Raw genomic sequence first — 16,696 nt, 5'->3', positions numbered from 1 at the left:
AGGGTTGAATAGATCACAAGTGTGCAAATTAAATAGCTGGGTAAGAAACGACCAAACGACCAGTGGAGTTCTTGGTTGAAAAGAAGATTTACATCTCTTGTGTTAAATCTTTTTGTTGTTACATTACTGGTTTATATGAGGCAGTGGATTTTAGCAAAGTTTAACTAGAATCAGATCCTGAAATCATCTTCCAGTCTTGGGCGGGGAGCTGGCTTGGAGAAGGGCAAGTGAAGAGGTCACAGCTTGCCAAAGACCTTTTGTGTCCACGGGTGACACGAGGCCCTGTGGCAGTGTGGGGTGGTGCAGGGATGTTTTGGCTCTCACACCCCTGGATGTCCCAGGATCACACGTGCGGGGTCCGCCCTGTCCTGTCCTCTCAGAAACAAATGCTCACAAGGTAGCGTGGAGGTGGACTTCTCCTCCACACCAAAGCTCTATCACAAGGCCAGGAAACACTATGACAAATTTCAGCTGACATTAGATGAAAAAGGACTGAGAAAAAAAAAATAAAAATCCCAGCTTTGGCCCTCTCGTAAGGAACAATTTGTCTGAGCTCATGTTGAATCTTTTCCCAGGATTTTCCAGCCTTTCTTTTTTTCCCCATTGTGCGGATTGCCAGGACAAACGTGTGGGTTTGGGAGGCTCCTCCTCCGGCAGCCCGGCGGGGAGCAGCCCGGCCGGCTTCAGGGCTGAGCCCCTTCCACCCTGGCTCTGGGCAGGGCAAGGTGAGTTGTTTCCTGGAGGTGATCGAAAATAGATAAGATGAGCTTTAGGTAGTTTTAGAGCTAGTGTTTTAGCTGCTTTAGATCTTTGCTGAATATAGAGGTTCTCTGAACAGATTTGGTTGAACTCGATGATCTTAAGGGTCTTCTCCAACCTACATGATTCTGGGATTTTAAGTGCTTGCTTTGGGGTGGTGCTCCCGAGGTGGATGCAGCGAGAGCAGCGGCACCGCGCTCCCATCATCTGTCCCGTGGAGCCATCCCATTCACCCCGGGCAGTGCAGCTGGGGGCAACTCCAGTACTGACATGTGGCATATCTGAACTGTTTACTCATAAAAAAAAGTTAGGTTTGGGATGGCTTATGCCATCAAATGCTCTAAATATTAATCAAGGTGAACTGGAAGAGCCTCATTGACTAACACACTCTTTTTTCCACGCGGGAGACTGAATTGTCAGGTTTTTGTTCTGGTCCTTTGCGCCTCAGTTCAGTGTCCTGATGTGGGACAAGGGCCAGCCTCAGCTCAAAGGCTTTTTCACTTTGAAAGAATAGAAGGAAGGAAGAAAGAAGCAGAAAATATATTAAAATGAGAGATTTTATATTAGTTATGTGATCCCCTGGGAGCAACCATAAAATTATATGGCTTTTTCGTAGCCATTTACTATTCAATATAAAGAGGGTAGTTGCCATAACAACCACTGCATCATATGACATTTGATACCTTGGTGAAACAGGGAGCGCTCTTAAATCAACTCCCCAAATTTCATATGAAAGTAAATACATTTTACTGGTGATTTCAAGGCAAGTTTGCATTGCGACAAGCAATGCAGTACCATTACCCCGCTAAGCTTCTGGCCTCTGGGCCCAATCCTGCAAACTGGCAGATGTCTTCAAGCCCTGAAGCCGACATTACTCAGCAGTGTGTGAGATTAGATGCTAAAGGAGTATGTTTTCCTAAGTAAAATTAAATGGAAGGAGCAAATGACACCATTTTTTTTGACATTTGTTGCTGACTGGGGAATGCCAAAAAAATAAAGAAGTTGAGCTGTATTACAGCTTAAGTTCCAGCTGCCAACTCTGTGATCAGCACAAAGGAGGGAGATGGGGGGGGGGGTAAAAAAAAAAATGTTTGTGTAAGCTCACATTTGACTTTGGAGTTCATCTCTCTCGCAATCTGGTCCGCATGTGCGACGTTGAGGGGGTAGAAGTGACATCACCCTCAAGATCCGCTTTGGCTCCTCTCTGGCCAGCACTAACGGAGCTACGCAGCGGCACGGGGGGTGTGCGGGCAGGGGGAGGCATCTCTGCAGGCTTCAGGCTGTGCATCGTGGTGACCACCTTGGGAGGCGAGACACGTTAAGTGTTTCTCGGATACTGGAGGAGCTGTTTGGGTCTCGCCCGGTGCAGCCCGAGGAAGGTCCCCGCCGTTGGGTCCCCGCAGCAGGGCAGGTGGTTCATTACGGCCGCTTGGTGCCATCCACACCGATGCTCTTAAAGAAGGTTGGCGTTATCATTGTGGGTATTTTTTTAGCAGCCATTTTGCTTCTTGAAAATGGGTATTTTCCAGGCAGGGAGAGTGCTTGGGTGGCGGTGGTGGGAGGTGGCATCCCCCAGGGGCCTGTGTCGGGATGTGGAGCCAACATCCACTTCCTAAATTGGGGGTTGTCCATCTAATTTGAGGATTCTGGTTGGGATATCTGATTTACCTTTTGTTGTTATTTTTTTCTTTTTTTTAATACAGAAAAAAACTGTATTTACTAGACTCCTAAACGTGTTGCTATTTCATGTAAGCTGAGCTGTTTCTTTCATAGGCAAATAGACAAGATCACCAAGTTGCAGAGAGAGGCTTTTGGTTACAATGCCAGTGTGCCTCAGTGCTGCTCAAGAAACAGATTTACAGTTTCCGTTACGAATTTTGTATCCTTGTCCTTTATCACATTCAAATTCCCCTCTAACTAATACACCAGTAACTATATTCAGTGGCAAGACAAGGCAAACACCATTTCTTTTTTAGTAGCTAACCACCTACATTTTATACCAAAACCAATTTTAAAATGTGTGTGACAGCGTCTGACACTGATTTAATCTCCCTGTGCCCTCGCAATGAAAAAGATAAGTGCAAGAAAATATAAAGTTACTGAGTTAGCATCATCTTTGGGGCTGAGCGCTCCTACATCACCTTCTGTCCTGCTCAGTGCTGCTGCTGAAGCCCTGCCTGCCCAGCACCAACCAGCAGCAGCCGTGCTCTGTCCCATCAATTAAAATACTTCTCATTTTTGACACAGTTCTTTAAGTTAATCTTTCCACTGATGTTCGTCATCGGAGTGGAATTTACATTTGTTTTGTGTATTTTTAGCCAGTGACTAGTTTTCCACAGCAGCCTTGAAAACTATTTAGCCTGAATTGTTGGCATTTCACTTTGCACAGGCACAGTGTTTGCAGCTATGAGTTGGGAAGCTTTTTTGAATGACTTGTCGGGTTTTTGAATGCACAAGGGTTACAGCAAGCGCAGGTAAGGAGGATGTGTGTGCAGACACAGCCTCTGTACACCAGTTCTTGTTTTCAAGCCTTGAAACGTTGGTTGTGAGTATGCAGAGAGTGGTTGTTGCCCCCTGAAAAAGATGTGAGAAATCACCCATGCAGCAGGAACAGGGAGGCCATCCAACACAGCACCGCAACTTCCCATTTTCATCCCCAATCGGACGTGCTGGCTGCTCTGCCAAATAGCTGAAGGGATTTTTCTTCGTCATATGAGAACAGTGTGTTTTTATGGGGCTTTGCTTTGCTGGACACTGACTCGATGAAGTTAACCTCAGCGCTCTGCGGTTCTCACATCTATTAATCACGTTTCGTGCTCAGTGATGGCTGTTCGCCTTTGATCTGGCACATCTCAAGGGGGTCTCAGAGAAATTCGGTACTTTCCGATGGGTACTTACACTGACACAAATATTCACTTTAGTGCAAGGGACAGAAATGCCAACCTTGTAAATGAAGTGGCTAAATTAAACCATTTAGGCTTCCACCAACCCGCCCCGCCCCCCCCCCCCCCCCCCCCCCCCAACCATCCTGCAGATATCAAGCAGTTCACCATGAACCTCCAGCCAGGTTTGTAGCCACAGCTGTAACCTTGAGCATCTTGTCAGAAATCTTTTCCTGCATGTGTCTATTAGGCTCCAAAAAATAATGTCTTGTTCATTGTAGAAATTGTTTGGACACCTTGGGTTTAAAGAGGTGATAAAAAAAAAAAAAAAAGGATTTTTAAAAGGGGGACATTATAGTCCAGTGGATACTACTTTGGAGGGTGAATACAGACTATTCAACCAGAGCGTATCGAAACTTAGGCTCCTAATTTTCCCTTTTGAAATCTCAGTTTAAGATTGTTTTCTTTGACCTGCTCTTGATTTGCTCTGACTCTGGGGACAAGTCACCCGTCCTTGCTAGACCTGGGCAGGCAGGGACAGGCAGTGAGAAGAGCTTAGCACACCCCAGCTTCTGCTACGGACAACCATTATTTATCAGCTTGGCTCAACTCTTAATTGAAAATTAAAATGCCCTTTCTTATGAAAGTCTTGGCCCTCTGGCGTTATTCATCTTGGCTTTGTTTTACGAGTGGCTGATACATGAAAGCAGAGAAAAGGCTTCAAACCCAAACCTGAGCCGACCCTCTCAGATCTACACCCTGCACATCAACAGCCGCAAAGTGGTTAAGAGACCTGATGCAAAGCTGATAAAATGCCAAAAATTCCTCATTCTCTCTCCTGGGGAGCAGGGAGGGTTGTCTGGAAAATGTCAACAATAAAAATTGCATTTAAGTGGTATATAATGCAGCCAGCTACTGTGGGCAGAGTTACGTGCAGCCAGATGAAGGGGTTTAAAGAGCACAAGCTCCATACGCTACCTCCTGTCCCAGCTGGAGCGCGCGGAGCAGCGCTGCTGCGGTGAGCTCTCCTCAGCATGGATGGGCATGAAATAGAAAGGGTTCCTGAACACAAAAGCTGATCACAGAGCAAATGTCTTCTGTTTCTTGATAATTCTCATTTAAAAATGGCTAAGTCCACGGTTAGTGTAAACTGATGCTGCTCTGCTGCATTGAGAACATCCATCCATCCATCCATCCATCCATCCATCCATCCATCCATCCATCCACCAACGTATCTACCACCAGTTGAAGACACCACCCATTGCAGTCTTCCCTACTTGGCCCTTTGCCTGTGTCTCCATCGGGGATACACGTGTCCTTGGGAGCTGCTTTGGGCACCCCAGTAAGGGGAGGGGTGTCAGCCTGGCTGGAGATTCCCTCGCCTCTAGGACCAGCCAGGCTCAGGGAGGACGGACTCAATTAGCCAATTTAGGAGAGGGAAGAAGAGATTGAAAGGGGTTATGCCAAGAAAACAAGAAGAAAGCACTATTTCTTCTTTGCCCAATAAAAGGAATAAAGGCTTTTCTTAAAACCCTCCCAGCTCTCAAAAGAAATTCCATTTTCTTCTGTCGCATCTGGGCACATCCCTTCTTTGTGGCAGATCAGTGCTGCGGGGCCAGGCTGGGATGGCAGCACGGCCGCTCCCCACTTGGCTGCCCCACTCGGCCCCTGATGCCCGGGCTGGGCAAAATCCACTGGACCTCAGCACTTTCTCGCCTCCCCTAGCACCTGCTGTAAAAAAAAATGCTTGGTTGGCTCCTGCCTCTCACTTGCAGAGACTCGCAAAGAGGGCAGAAGCTGTGGAGTGGCTGCGAGAGGTGCCCGGACCCAGCCACCCGCGCGGAGCCGCTCCACAAACAGGAGGCAAAAAAGAAATCTCTTTTGTAGTTTTCTTTTACCGGCAGATAAAAGAAAAATAGCTTGCTTTTTAAATTTTTTTTCCTGTGGTTTGTGTGATATTTTTTTTTGGTTCTGCTAAACTGTGTATTTTTCAGCTCAGTAAAGTATTTATTAGGAATCTTTATGGACCAGTCTGCTGGTGAATTATACATATTGTACAGCTTCGGCATGAGCTGGGAAAAAAAAATTTACGACTTTTTTTCCACCCAGACTGACTCTGTCCAATAGCAATAAGAAAATGAGGGTTTACCAGGAAAGCTTTAAGTTCAGTTCTGCTTGCCAGAGCAGCAGATACCTTTTCTGTCTTGGTTCATGTGCATTTATATAATATAATTTTCCCAGCTAATTTGAAAGCAAAGCTAAAGCTGAGCACTAGTGGGCTTTTGTGTCCTGCTAGTAAAGTGTGTGTCTTGCCTTTTTTTAAAAAATTGGATTTCTCACTTTAGCATCAATTGTTTTTCAGATCATTCTTAATTCAATGCATAAATACCAACCACGACTGCATATTGTGAAGGCGGATGAGAACAACGCTTTCGGGTCGAAGAACACAGCCTTCTGCACCCATGTTTTTCCAGAGACGTCCTTTATATCGGTGACCTCCTACCAGAATCACAAGGTAGGGAGCTTTTCTGGCTAAAGGTGCTTAATTTCTGTTTGTGGGCTTTTGCAACTCACAGCCCTCTGCTGCCAACAGCTGTGAAATGATCTTCTGAAACGCAGCAGCACAGCAAAGCTGCTGCAGTCTTGTGCTTTGATGAGCAGGATCTGTTTGCTCGGAGGGAGGGGGAGAGCCTATTATGCTGCTATTGTGCAGCAGAAAATGCCTGCTTTAAAAGACAAGTTTCCATCCCAGCCCTGCAAGCATTAAGCACGAGCGACGAGCCAGAGGATGCAGCTAAGGAGCAGCGTGAACATTGTTGGGTAACAATATCTTGGCAAACCCTGCAAGTCCAGACACTAATGAATCGGCATGCTCATAAACGCTAAGATGTCATTCAAAACAGCAAGCAAATCTAATAATGACTAGTAAAGCTTGCTCATAAATCTACAGTGAAAAGTAATTATAGTATGTGTATTTAGTGAGACATACGAGGAATGTAACCATAAAAACGCAGCTAAGAGCCTGCTCTGTGGTTAGCACATGAAGGCAGGAGGGGGTTTGGGGGTTTGGGTTTGTTTTGGGGGGGATATAAAGTACAAAGGGTTTGGTTCTGTGCTTTGGGTGTGTGTCACAGATACCCCTGTATTGTAGGGTTTGGCTTCTCTTCTTTTTTGAGTATGTTGGTAGTGGTGGTAGAGTTCCAAGGGTTGTACCAACCCACGTTACTAGCAGGATGGACAGCAACGTGACAGCTAATTGTCACCTCCCTGTGAGAGTCACCAGGGCAGGGAGAGGAGAGGATCCCAGGCTCCATTTTCAACCCTGCTACCGCTTTGCCTGCCTTCGCACCAGCTCTGCTCCCCTGCAGTTTTCCTAACAGTGAAGAGTTGGATGCGGGTTAGTTGGAGTTTTTAAAGTACATCAGGATTCATAAATAAAGATGCAGAGTGGAGTAGCACCGCCAGAGCCCTCCTGTCACCCTGAATGTAAAATTTGCCCTGTGTTACTGTATCAGCTCTTTTTCTACACGTTCATAGGAAAATACTACAGGAACAGGAACATATGTGAAATTCCTCCTCCCCAATAATCTGACCAGACCTTTTCCTCCCAAGCGGGATGCCTGTATGCCCTTTGATGCTTGAAGCATAGAGTCCTTGCAAGATTTTGCAATTAGTGAGCCAGTTAAAAGACTCCAAGCAGAAACATGGATGTGTGTGTTATGGTAAGGCAGGGGAGGAATAAAAAAAGGAAGTCCCTATTTGGACACTGAAGTGAATCCTGTTAGAAAAGTTGTAGCCGTTGGTGTAAAATGACCAGTTGCCCAATCATGGTTAACCAAAAAGGCTCAAAAGAGCTTATTTAATACCTACTTTAAATGTCTCACATGTCAATAGTGTCTTTCATCCCTAAGGTTCCCAAAGTGCTTCATAAACTTAACACTTCCGCTGTCATTGCCATACAACCACTGCTGGGGGGAGGCTGGTAGTTGGGTGGCAGCACAGAGCGGACCTGACAGATTTAGGGAAAATGCCTCAGATGAGCCCTAATTCTTTTGCAAAGATCCTGCGAGGAGTCACCCTGGTGCTGCCCAGCTCTGGCTCTGTGGTCTGCAGGCTGGGGGGGGAGTGGATGCTGCCCGGCCAGGGGGAGCACAGCGGTCTGCAGCGGGAGGCAGAAGGTCCCACCACGACCTCACTGTGGTCTCGAGCAAATTGCAACCTCAGAGAAATAGTCAAATGGTTTTACTTACTCTCTTAGGCATTAACAATTAAAAACCTGGTCTGGGCATCCTTTAGAAAAAACAAACCACCTAATTATTTTTAGCTCAGAAATATCCTGCTAGCGAGAAGTGTCCTTGCGAAAAATTGTCTTTCTAAACAACAGTGAGAGTTGTGGATACAGAGCTGACTGTGGGCTCCCAGAGGTGGGAAGCTGAGGATAGAGGCTACCCCTAACTGCAGCTTGTGAGGAAGGTGTAGGTGTTTGCCCAAAACTCCCTCCTGGGTTGGATGAAGCCAGGGGAAGGTGACAAGGAGGGAGCGAAGCCCTGATTCTGCTCATGTCAGAGGAAGACTGTGGTCACTAAATAACAAAATTAAATTAAGATGTACAAACCTGAGAGCAGGCTGTGGGTTAGGAAGGGCCCTACCGTTCTCGTGGTCCATCAGCTGATTGGGAACTCCCCTGGAGCCACTGTGGGCTGTGAGAGCAGAGCGGAAAAGCTCAAGCCCTCGAGGCTGGTTAAATTCACATGTCACCACCTTCCTTCTCCATCACAGATAGTGGCCAGCTGTTTTCTCAGGAGTTTTTTGGTAAGGGATATTTTTCAACCTTGCTAAAAGTGTAGTTGCTAGTTATAGCAACACTCTTGCAAAATCATCTGAACACAGAACTTGCTTGTTATCCTCACCACTAAAATCAGATGCGGACTACTGCACCCCCAGCTATCGGGGGGAGCAGAGCTGTGCTGCCTCTGACAGAGAGAGGACCTGAGGGCAGTGGGTCTGCAGGGAGATACGTGTCCTCACCTCCCACCAGCGTTCTGCCACGCCGTCACCTTGTTCCCTCCTGGAAAAGGTCTTTTCTGTGATAATGGGGTGCCCAAGGAGATGATCCTACCCACTGGTGTCCCTTAGTGGGGAAGGACATTGATAAGATGTTTCTGACCAGTTCTGTCCGTGAGATGTGTCAGGCCCGTCTATAACCTTACTGCCAGGGAGCCTTGGGCGTACGTTTGTGCACAGACACACGTACATCTCCTTGGGGGTGGACAAGGGATATTTTAAGGAGTTCCTGTGTCCCTACTCCTGTGTCCCTACAAATGTTCTGGTGCTCTTCTGGCATTGTGTGGCTCCTGAGAGCTGCTCAGATGATCTTGTTCACTACCTGTTTGCCTTTACAAAATCCTTTGTTATGAGGTGGTTTATTTTCATTTTTCACTGGGCAGTCAAGTGCCTCTTCCCGGCATTCCTGACCATTGTATGGCTTTGGTTTGTACCTTCCTTATAAAGGGAAGGGATCGGGTGGCAGGATTGGCAAGGGAAAACTATATTTATTGGAGCTGTAAGACAGACGAACTACTGAGTATTTTTAAAGGAAATTTCACACATAATTTTTTTAAGAGCGTTTTCATGAAATGGCAGAGCTTTCAACAGTTCCCTTGCAAAAGCTGAGCTCCATCAAAATTAAGTCTAGTCTAAGTCAATTCTAAGGCATTTTGACCCTTTTAATACAATGCAGCTCCGGGTGGGAAAGGCAACTCTTGCAAAAGGCGGCAGCTTTCCCTTGCCCAAAGACAAATCACTATTTGAGCTATGAGTCTTTTCACAGAGGAAAAATGACTGAATGAAGAAGGTAAAGATATATAAAATTGTTATGGAAATGGGAGAGAGCCACGCCATAAGGAGTAGGGGTGTCTAACATAGGAAATCTTTTAAATCAGACAAACATATTCTCACTAACAAGAGCCAACACAGGATCCAGACTTAAGGAAATTTGTATTTCTGTCCTCATTCATAATCAGCAATTTTGTCAGCTTTAAAAGCTGCTTCTGCAAGATTTAGCACCAAACTTCACCGCTCAGTTTCTCTCTCAGTGCTGAATGCAGAAACGCCGTCCCTGCCACCACGTCTTTAGACGGCTGAAACTCTCGTGGACTCTGCGTGTCGCGGGGTGTCGCGTCGGACAGGGCTCCTAGAGACCTACGGCCTCAGACCTGCTGCAGCACCTGTTGTTCTGATCTGTTTTCAAACGCTTTATGCTCGGTTTCATTCTTTTAAAGATAACCCAGCTGAAAATTGAAAACAACCCCTTTGCCAAGGGATTCAGGGGGAGCGACGACAGCGACCTGCGCGTGGCACGGCTGCAAAGGTACGGCCGAGTGGCGCGAGGAGGGACGGCGGCAAGGAGGTGCTCGGCGGGGCGGCCTCCTGCCCGGCTCACGGGGCTCGGGGAGCTGCTGCGGTGTGCACGTGTGTGCTTGGGGGTGCATGGAGGCAGTGTCCGACACGCAGCCAGCCAGTGCACCCTTCAGACCCGTGCCCTGTGCAGAAACAAGCCTTACAGCTGGGCTTTCATCCTCATTCTGCTGCTGATGTGCTGCACCTCCTTGGACAAGAAGAACTTAAAGGTGCCTATGCTGTGGGGGCATCACATTTTCTTGTGCTTGAAGGCATTAGGGTTTTAATGCCATTTATACCCCTGAAAAGCTCTTCCTGGGACTCAGTGACACACTCCGTTGTTGTCATACTTGCCCACACCCAGCTGCGTGTGATGAGTTCATTGTATTTGGCAAAGGGTGTCGAAGTCATTGGATGGAGATGCTCTAAAGGAGCCAAACTAGTATTTCACCCTTCTATTAATGCTGATTGCTGTCTAACTGGTAATAATTTTTCTCACCTCTTTTAGCAAAGAATATCCAGTCATTTCCAAAAGCATCATGAGGCAGAGGCTGGTGTCCAGTCATGGCCAGCTTTCAACAAAGCCAGATGTTAACCCACTTCATGGGAATCACCAGACCCTTCAACATTATCAGTATGAGAATGGTGCTCACATGCAATTTGCAGCTTCAGATACTCAAGATCTGCCACTCAACACCTTCACAGCACAGAGAGATTCAGGGCTCTTCTATCACTGCCTAAAAAGAAGAGGTAACTCGAGTTTACAGCTAGAAAAATACTACAGCGAATAAACCTAAGAGCATGAGCACTGAAAGCTTACCAGTAATTCCAGTTCATTTTGGATTGGTCTCTTAGGCCTTGATCTTCAAAGATACTGATGTGATCAAAGTGTTTTGGAGGGTTGGTCAGGGCCCAAGAGCTGGGTTTTTGGGCAGTTGTTACTAGGTTTGTCCCATAGAAGGCAAACTCAGACTCGGAGTCAGAGCTGGAAAAAAAAAAATCAGAATGTGTAATTCAGATGGCACAAAGCTACACTGGAAAATTATCCATTGTCAGAATCAGCTGAACTGAATTGTTTGGAGGAGCCCTTATCTATCCTGAGACGTTCTGACACTGCCATTAGCATTAATGAAGTTAACACATTCAGCACTTCTCAGGATAAAGCCATTAGCAGTTCTCTCGATGTCTGCAGAGTAGTGAGACTGTGGTAGCCGGGTGTAAGCATCCCTTCCTTCTTATCCACTAGTTCTCAAATTTAAGTGAGCTGTAATTAGATTCTCTTCCTTTTAGTTCAGTATTGGATGAGATCATGACATGTTTTAAGTTAAACGGAAAAATTCTGCACAGAAAAAAATCCTTCTATTTGCATGTCTCATTGGCCACTAATTTATTTAAGCTGTGAGAATCCTCTGATCATGGGCAAATGAAGAGTCGTAACAGCACCAGTAATGAGGACTGCAAGGCAAATGTGTCATTTTAGCAGATGTTTAATCTGCAGATGAATTCACTAATTCATCCAGAGAATATTCCTAACAACTAACACAAAGCTGTTGGTAAACATGGCCATGGTCATCGTAATCTGTAGGAGAGGGGCTACAGCTTAGAGTTGAGGGGAAGGACTGATGACTGGGAAAGGGCTCCTTTATCTGGAAATATTTCTGCAGCTTTTGACATGAATATCTGGGAAATGTATAGCCATTTTTGTAACGACAGGAAGGCAGGCTGCGATAAGACCCTTTAAGAGACTTCTTGAATTTGTCAGGAGTAACACTGCAAGAGTGTCAGGGACCTCTGTTATCTGGATGAACGAGAAGTAATCTCTGATGTGAGAATAGTAGCCCAAGTCACTCACTTAACCTGATAAATGTCACCAGAATGCTTTGAGGCTGAGGGGATTAGCCTGACATTTGCAACACAATGTCTTTTTGATGTTGTACATTGTCTTTGCAAACTAAAATGGTTTAACTGGATTAATCTGAAAAAGAGCACCAGTTGTTTAGCAAAATAATCACAGATTGCATGCTCGGCTTCTAAGGGGACTCCATAAAACCACCCCAGGCTCTTAGCAGATGGCTGCCAAACGCTGTTGCTCTGGGAGCTGCTCCTGAACATACTTTTTTTTTTTTGTCTGCAGAAAGTGCTCGGCACCTGGACCTGCCTTGCAAACGCTCCTACCTGGAAGCCTCCTCTTCTGTAGGAGACGATCACTATTTCCGTTCCCCGCCTCCGTACGATCAGCAGATGCTAAGCCCTTCCTATTGCAGCGAGGTGACTCCGAGGGAAGCGTGCATGTACTCTAGTTCTGGGGCTGAAATTGCTGGTGTCTCAGCGGTTGACGACTTGCCGCCTCCACCTCCCCCCTTGAGCTGCAATATGTGGACTTCTGTCGCACCTTACACCAGCTACAGTGTTCAGACAATGGAAACTGTCCCTTACCAGCCTTTCCCTGCTCATTTTACCGCCACCACCATGATGCCGCGGCTCCCGTCCATCACGGGCCAAGGCTCGCAGCCACCAGGTAACAGCCACTTCAGTGTCTACAACCAGCTGTCCCAGTCTCAGGTTCGGGAGCGCGTTCCTTCTTCGTCTTTCCCAAGGGAAAGGGTGCACCCGTCTGTGTGCGAGAGAAAACCCCCCTCTCCGCACCTAAACGCAGCGAACGAATTCCTGTACTCACAAAGCTTTTCCTTGTCGAGGGAGTCGTCGCTGCAGTATCATTCAGGGATGGGGACTGTGGAGAACTGGACTGACGGATGACTCTGACGGCCAAACGATGCCACAGCCAACGTTACTGCTCCAGGACAGTGTTCAATCAGTGTTGATACCTGTGGGTAACTTGCACTTCGGTGAGACAAATGTGCATTTCCAGAGGGATTTGTGTGGGTGAAGAGCTTGTATCTTCAGACGCACAGAGAATCACATCTCCTGTCTCAGTGGGCTGGATTCATCAGTCTCTTACTGACTCCCAAATAAATTAATTCTCGCGTCTTCATTACTGATCCAGTAGAAATCATCTTCATGACTAACAAGTGAAGTAGCTAGTCATTTTCTTTTGCTTGTAATATTAAACATCCATGAGCAAATTTTGGCTATTTGGGAAAAAACATGAGCTTCACTTTTTATGGTACTTGGTTTGTGAAGTCACAGCATCCCAAAACTCAAAAGAAAAAGCGATCTGTTCGGTTGTGTAGTTCAAGGACTGCTGTAGCAGCACATCTTTAGCTCTTTTATCTGTAGAAATAACTTCTTCCTCTGGAAGTGACGGAGCCATAGGAGCGCAGGGGCCGGCGGGGAGGCTCGGCGGTGGGGTCAGGGAGCTGCGGTGCCGCTCTGGTACCTCCCCGGCGCAGTGCAGGGTTCGTGCCATGGCACCGAGAGGAGAAGGCACCGATGCACAAATGTCTCTTCTTCCCCCCACAACGTTAGTGGCTGTGGGAAACTAAGAAGTGAAGCGTTATGCCTGAGGCCAAACAGCAAATTAATTGCAGCGTTAGGAACAGACCCAGTGTCTTCAGACTCCCATCCGTGGATTGAATCACACTTGCTTATTGCAATATATTTATGAAGTTTTAAGCTTAAAAGTTGCTAATACTTTCCAGAAATTATTTCTGTATTTGCTGGTCCTTGATTTCTTTCGTATTCAGCTGAAACGCGCCTTTTGTGCTATGTTTTTCTCTTTTGCAGCTAACTCAGAAAGAATTCTTTTCAGCATAAAGGAGGCATATTTTCTTAATTGTGGGGTGGGGTGGGAAGAGTTCCCATTACCTGTCAGGCTTTACAGTGTACAAATATTTGTAGAACAGGTAAAAAACTGTAACCAGTGTATACGTTACTACTATTGTTTACCGTGGAAGTATCTCGAAGCGACTCCTTCAGCGCTGGCTTTGCCTACCGGTGTCCCTACGAGGTGAGGAGGGATCACTCAGCGACAGCCATGGCGTGAAATGGCCTCGTGTGGGAAGGCAAGCTGTGCTCTTTCTGGAACGAAACTCCCATTGCCTTCACCCAAAAAGCTCCTGAGCTGGGATGTATCCTCCTCTGGTCTGCAGCGTGTCCATCCTGCTGAGCATCCAGGCGATGCCGTCCCACGGGATGGCAACACTGAGGCGATGCTGGGAGTTTGGTCCCACTAAAGAGCGCAATATTTAAGCTTTAGTCAGGCACAGTGGGGTTTTTTCCCCCGCCCCTGCTTCCCAAATGGGCGAAGGCAAAAAAGCTGAAATACAGATTTGGAAGTTGGGAGGTACTTCTGCGTTTTGGTGAATCCATTCCAGTGAGGAGAGGCTGATGGATGAGGGCGGCATCTTGCAGTGAGACAACCCTGAGGCCACTAAAGTGGAGGTCACGTTTCAACCAGGACAATCTCATACACCCATTCAGCAGACTGTGTGTGTGACCGGTGTGGATTTTGTAATCAGATTTTGGAAATCACTACAATTTTTGCATGCTGAATAGCTATTTATATACATATATATTATATATATATATATATATAAAAATATATATATATCACAAATGCAGGCCACGTGTCCAATTCAGCTTTGCTTTTTATGAATGAAATACTTAATAAAAATGAATGTTGCAAGGTTTTTTTGGAAAGACATCTATTTAAGATTTTTTTATTACACACCTTTGATGTAAAAACTAAGAATTGGTTAGATAAAAAACATATATACTACAGATAAATCTTTATTAGAAACCACATTAGATACAGGTGGTATGGAATTTTTAAATGTTTGTTACATAGCATGGACATTTTATTTTACATATCAGAACATAAAGTCATTTTACTACTATAAGCTGTCTCTGGGTGCATTTCAATAATTAGTATAAAAATGTTCCGTGGTGAATTACTGGATGCCTCGTCTCCCTTCTGTCTCCTACGGTGCGAATATACCAACCTCACACTTCCCCAGGGTGCACACTTGACCCTTTTTTTACCATCTCATAGCTACACCATCAAGCTTTAACTGCTCACTGCAAGACTAAAGGGATTTTGGTTTGTTTGTGGTATCTTGTGTTTCTTTTTTTTAATGGACACATGAATTGATCTGAATACATCGAGCACCACTAGGCTAACTTAAAAGCAGCCACTGGCCTGATAACAAGAGCCCCAAAATGATGTTCCTGTACTTAGTGCAGATCAGTTACAATGGCAATAGTGAAGAATTAAAGGTGGGGGGAGAGGTCTGAGGTTGTCACTAACCATTATTTGAAATGCTCAGTTCATTTCTCATAGTGACACTGAATCAACACCAAACAAGACAAATGCTGCCACTATAACCTAAAAATTAATGGGGTCAGCAGCCCAGAGTCCAAATGACAGGTTAAACTGGATCTTTTGCCTGTTTTACAAATATGATTAACAGAATAACAATGTCATTTTTAATGAATAATCATTGCTGCTTTTTTTAACCATTTCTCATATACCTTCTGCTCATCAATGCAATATTTATTGATTTAAGGCAGTTTAAAAAGTAACTCCTATAAGAATTGTTCTAGCAGGGGCTGTAGAGGAGACTTGAACATGCAATTAATTCAAGTTTTAACTTGTGGGCACACAGCAGGCACTGCTCTCAGCCTTTGTAAAGGGCAGAGCCGAGGCTCAGTCCCAGGCCAGCCACTGGGGCTGAGCAACTGCCCTGTGAAACCCTGTGGCAAATAAAAAGCTTTTAGTTCTAAAAATAGTACATGACATTTGCGAGTACAGGGCCTGATTGTAAAAGGCTGAGTTAGCACATAAATGTGCAAAATTTGGATATATGCTAATCTGGTCATCTGGACTCCTTTTATAGTCAGTGGAGAGAGATCAGACGTTTAGATTAAGACAGGATGAATCATTCTCTAGTGATGATCTTTTTCCACTCAGAGAGGATCTAGCTCAGCCACTTAAACTAGATCTCTGATTTCTAAATGGCTAAAGTTAAGTTAGTGGCATCCCCCTTCTACGTGACATTGATAAAAGCATTTAGATAGCATTAAATAGCGGTCAGCTTACAAACCACAGTCGACCTGAGCACAAATCCATAGCTAGCACATTCCCGAAGCATGTTCTGGTTGTATTAATTCATGGAATGGAAACGTGGTGTTCTTTTTTGGTTTGGGTTTTTTTTTTTTTTTTTTTTTATATTGCAAAATTTCTAACCTGTTTATGTATCTGATCCCAAGAGCCTGCTCGTGGGCAAGGCGGGCAGCACTGCTCTGTCCAGATGAGGCACCCAGGTTCCACTTCATTGCTGCTGCATTTCACATGTGGGTGAGTTTGGCAGTTGGTGAGCGTGTGACTCCCCGTCAAGCACCCGGCTGTGCAGCGTCGTTCCAGTGCTGCCTGCCCAGCCGTGGGCATTCAGAAACAGAGAGCACAGCAACATCCAAGTGCCCTTGAGGATTTGGTCTATTTGTTTTTCGAATCAGAAACACTAAACTGTGGACATCATTTAAAAAAAATCCCAACAACCTGCACAGCATTAAAATAGATCAAGTATGCTTACTGTGTCCGGGTTTGATTTACTGCAGTTTAAACAGCTTTTACTTCTCAAGAATGTGGAGAACTTCACGTGTGTGGAGGCTTTTTCAGCTCTAGCTCTGGTTAGATGGCTTGTGGCATTGTAGCAAGGAATGGCAATCCAAATGCAGAAAAACTAGGTCCATTTCAA

The 16,696-nt window shown here is 45.6% G+C and overlaps 1 protein-coding gene across 1 annotated transcript in view; it reads left to right on the top strand.

Annotated features, from left to right (window-relative positions):
* Nucleotides 1-13,032, top strand: part of TBX4 (T-box transcription factor 4) — a 40,609-nt gene extending 27,577 nt beyond the window's left edge. The window contains exons 6-9 of the mRNA XM_074890109.1: nucleotides 6,004-6,156; nucleotides 9,923-10,011; nucleotides 10,549-10,790; nucleotides 12,175-13,032. Of these exons, the coding sequence (XP_074746210.1) occupies nucleotides 6,004-6,156; nucleotides 9,923-10,011; nucleotides 10,549-10,790; nucleotides 12,175-12,797 (1,107 nt within the window). The 3' untranslated portion in view covers nucleotides 12,798-13,032. The remainder of the gene's footprint in view (nucleotides 1-6,003; nucleotides 6,157-9,922; nucleotides 10,012-10,548; nucleotides 10,791-12,174) is intronic.
* The last annotated feature ends 3,664 nt before the right edge of the window (nucleotides 13,033-16,696 follow it).

This window comes from Strix uralensis, chromosome 20 (genome assembly GCF_047716275.1).
Source record: "Strix uralensis isolate ZFMK-TIS-50842 chromosome 20, bStrUra1, whole genome shotgun sequence".
Lineage (NCBI taxonomy): Eukaryota > Metazoa > Chordata > Aves > Strigiformes > Strigidae > Strix > Strix uralensis.
This window is presented reverse-complemented; position numbering and strand designations above follow the sequence as displayed.